The sequence below is a fragment of the Egretta garzetta genome, unplaced genomic scaffold, assembly GCF_000687185.1.
Source record: "Egretta garzetta isolate BGI_Z169 unplaced genomic scaffold, ASM68718v1 scaffold348, whole genome shotgun sequence".
Lineage (NCBI taxonomy): Eukaryota > Metazoa > Chordata > Aves > Pelecaniformes > Ardeidae > Egretta > Egretta garzetta.
This window is the reverse complement of record NW_009260620.1, coordinates 127,095-129,594: the sequence shown is the minus strand read 5'-3', so window position 1 is coordinate 129,594 and position 2,500 is coordinate 127,095. Positions and strand designations below refer to the sequence as shown.

General features: G+C 52.6%; 1 protein-coding gene across 1 annotated transcript in view; it reads right to left on the bottom strand.

Moving 5' to 3' along the window:
- The window catches only part of ADAMTS10 (ADAM metallopeptidase with thrombospondin type 1 motif 10), a 63,328-nt gene that overhangs the window by 47,724 nt on the left and 13,104 nt on the right, over nucleotides 1-2,500 (bottom strand). The window contains exon 3 of the mRNA XM_009645281.2: nucleotides 580-918. Coding sequence (XP_009643576.1) covers nucleotides 580-667 — 88 coding nt within the window. The 5' untranslated portion in view covers nucleotides 668-918. The remainder of the gene's footprint in view (nucleotides 1-579; nucleotides 919-2,500) is intronic.

The window sequence follows — 2,500 nt, the reverse complement described above, 5'->3', positions numbered from 1 at the left end:
ACCTCCCGGCCGATTCAGCAGCAGGAGCTCTGCTGCTGGACAGCGAGATCCCGAGGCGATCGTGATCCTGAGGTGAATACAATAAATAAAAGCTTGGAAAAGCATTCTTGAAGCAATAGAGGAAAATAGTGCTTACCTGCTTCCTGGGTAGGCAATGGGCCTGCAAACACCCACGGTGCTCACGTTAACCGTTCATTCCCCATACACGGTTTGACTTCATTTATGATTTTACAGTCCCCTCCCAAATCCCAGTTGTTAAAGTGGGATGAGGTGCATACGATACAGAATACGCAGAATACTCCTCAGAGGGTTTTGCTTCTTACTCCTAAGAATAGTTTTACCAAACTATTCTGCCTATAATATGGGAGATGGTCGCCTCTAAATTAGCACGGGGAAGAATTTCCTTGCTGATGACCAAGTAGGACTTGCTGTGCAGCAAGCAGAGAAGAGTTTGGGGTGTCCCCACCTACTCCCCAGCACAACGTTACCCTACCAACCTGCCCTGGGGCCAGCATTAGGGTTTCTGCCAGCAGAGGTGGGTGGATCCAGCTCCCCCCCCCCCAACCCAGGCATCCCTACCTTGTGACTGGAACGTGTAACCGGGAAAGTCGCAGACAGCTGCAGTGAAGACGACAGTCCACGTGAGAAGCCTCCAAGCTATTGCCATGGTTAGCGATGCTTGTCTCAGTGCAGGGAATATTGTGCCAGCTGAAACGGCGCTGTCCCAACATGTCTCTCCCTCAGCCACCACTTATGTCGAGACAGGAGTCCTCGGTCCCTCCGCAGGCATCCTCGGCCGCTCCGTGCTCTCCCCCAAGCAGCGAGACCAACAGTGTCTTTGCAGCGTGCTGGGCCCGGGCCAGCGCAGCGGGGTCAGCATGGGCTAATTCGAACTGCAGGCTCTCGGTGGCATCGCCCCTGCAGAGGAGAGGGTGGGGATGAGTGAAGGGGAGAGACCGGCAGAGGGGAAACAAGGGATGGAGGAGAAGGATACAAGGGGGAAAACCGCGTGCCGGGTGAGTGAGGAAAGCCCAGCCTTAGGGAAGGGAAGAGGGAGATGGAAAAAAGGAAAAAGGAAGGGGAGGAAAGGATGGGAAGCGAACACAAAGGCAATCAACCGCGCCAGTTCACATCGCATCGGAAAGCGGCGTTATCCTGCTACGGGCACACTGCTCGCCCGGGCGCTCTCCCGAGGGTGAACTCTGCTCCCAGCATAGCCCCTGCACCGCTCTGACAGCGGCACTGAAGGCCTGGGAAATACCTTGAACCGGAGGAAAGGAGCTCAGAATAAATGGGAACCCTTTGTCCTGCGGCAATGCCCACGGGGAAGTGCAGGCTGAGCAGCGACCCAGTCTCCCGTTACCTGATCTCTTAAAGGAGAGCATGAAATAAAAGCATTCGCGGGTTGGTAGTGAGCAGCAACCTAGAAATCCTCTCTACTCCAGTTTCCCTAGCTTTAAAATACACTTAAATGACCATCACTGCGCTGCATGAAGCACACTTGCTCTCCGAGTGCATTGGCTAAGCCTAAAAAAGTTTAGGTTCGACTGAAAACAAAGGATCCATTCAGTGAACTCACCCTTCCCCTCAGCTCTCTCCACAAACGGATAGCCAGATTCCAATTGTGTTTGTTATTTAAAATGATTTGCTAATTGCTTCAGTGAAAGCTTTTGGGCTTGCAGATAATTTCCACTCAGTCTGAGGCAATTATACAAAACTCGTATTGCGCTGGAGAATTGCATAAAGCCTGTGGTGTTTGTTTCTATCCAGCGTATGGCAACAAATATGGCCCATACCTAACCACCGCCCGGAGAATCCCCAGTACCTGAACAGCGATGCTCGAGAGCAGCCCCGCAGCAAAAAGCAAAAATCCCTGCAAAGACGACAGATAAACATGCGCTGAAGTCCAACGTCAGACGGGCGGCCGATGCAGCAGCGGCTGCAGACGGTGCTGGAGCGTGGCAGGGAACGGCAGGACGGACGCTCCCGAGCTGCTGGGAGGCTCCGCTGCAGACAGGAGGATGGTACTTCCAAAGGTGTCAACAGCCACGGCATGTGCACAGTCCTCATCCCAGTAAGGAAACACTTGGAATAATGTCCTTAGCCCTTGCCTCGCTCTGCTCTTCTGTGTTTTAAATAGCAAAGACCAACTGCAGCACAGGGCAGGAGAGCCCGGTTCCTCCTCGGATCTGCCACGCTCCCCCCTTCACCTCGTGTCCCCAGGGGAACCTGTAATTTATTTCTACTTCTGTTTTCCCATCTTTACTCTGCAGTTAATGTTATTTGTGCTGCGAGGGCTTGGAATAACACCCATCACTAGAAACTACGTAGGTGAGGTATAAGAAGAAACCAGAGGATGATTCCTGTCCAAATAATTAATCTAAATAAGTTCATAGAATCATCAAATGGTTTGGGTTGGAAGGGACCCCTAGAGGTCACCCAGCCCAACCCCCCTGCAGGAGCAGGGACACCTTGAACCACATCAGGTTGCTCACAGCCC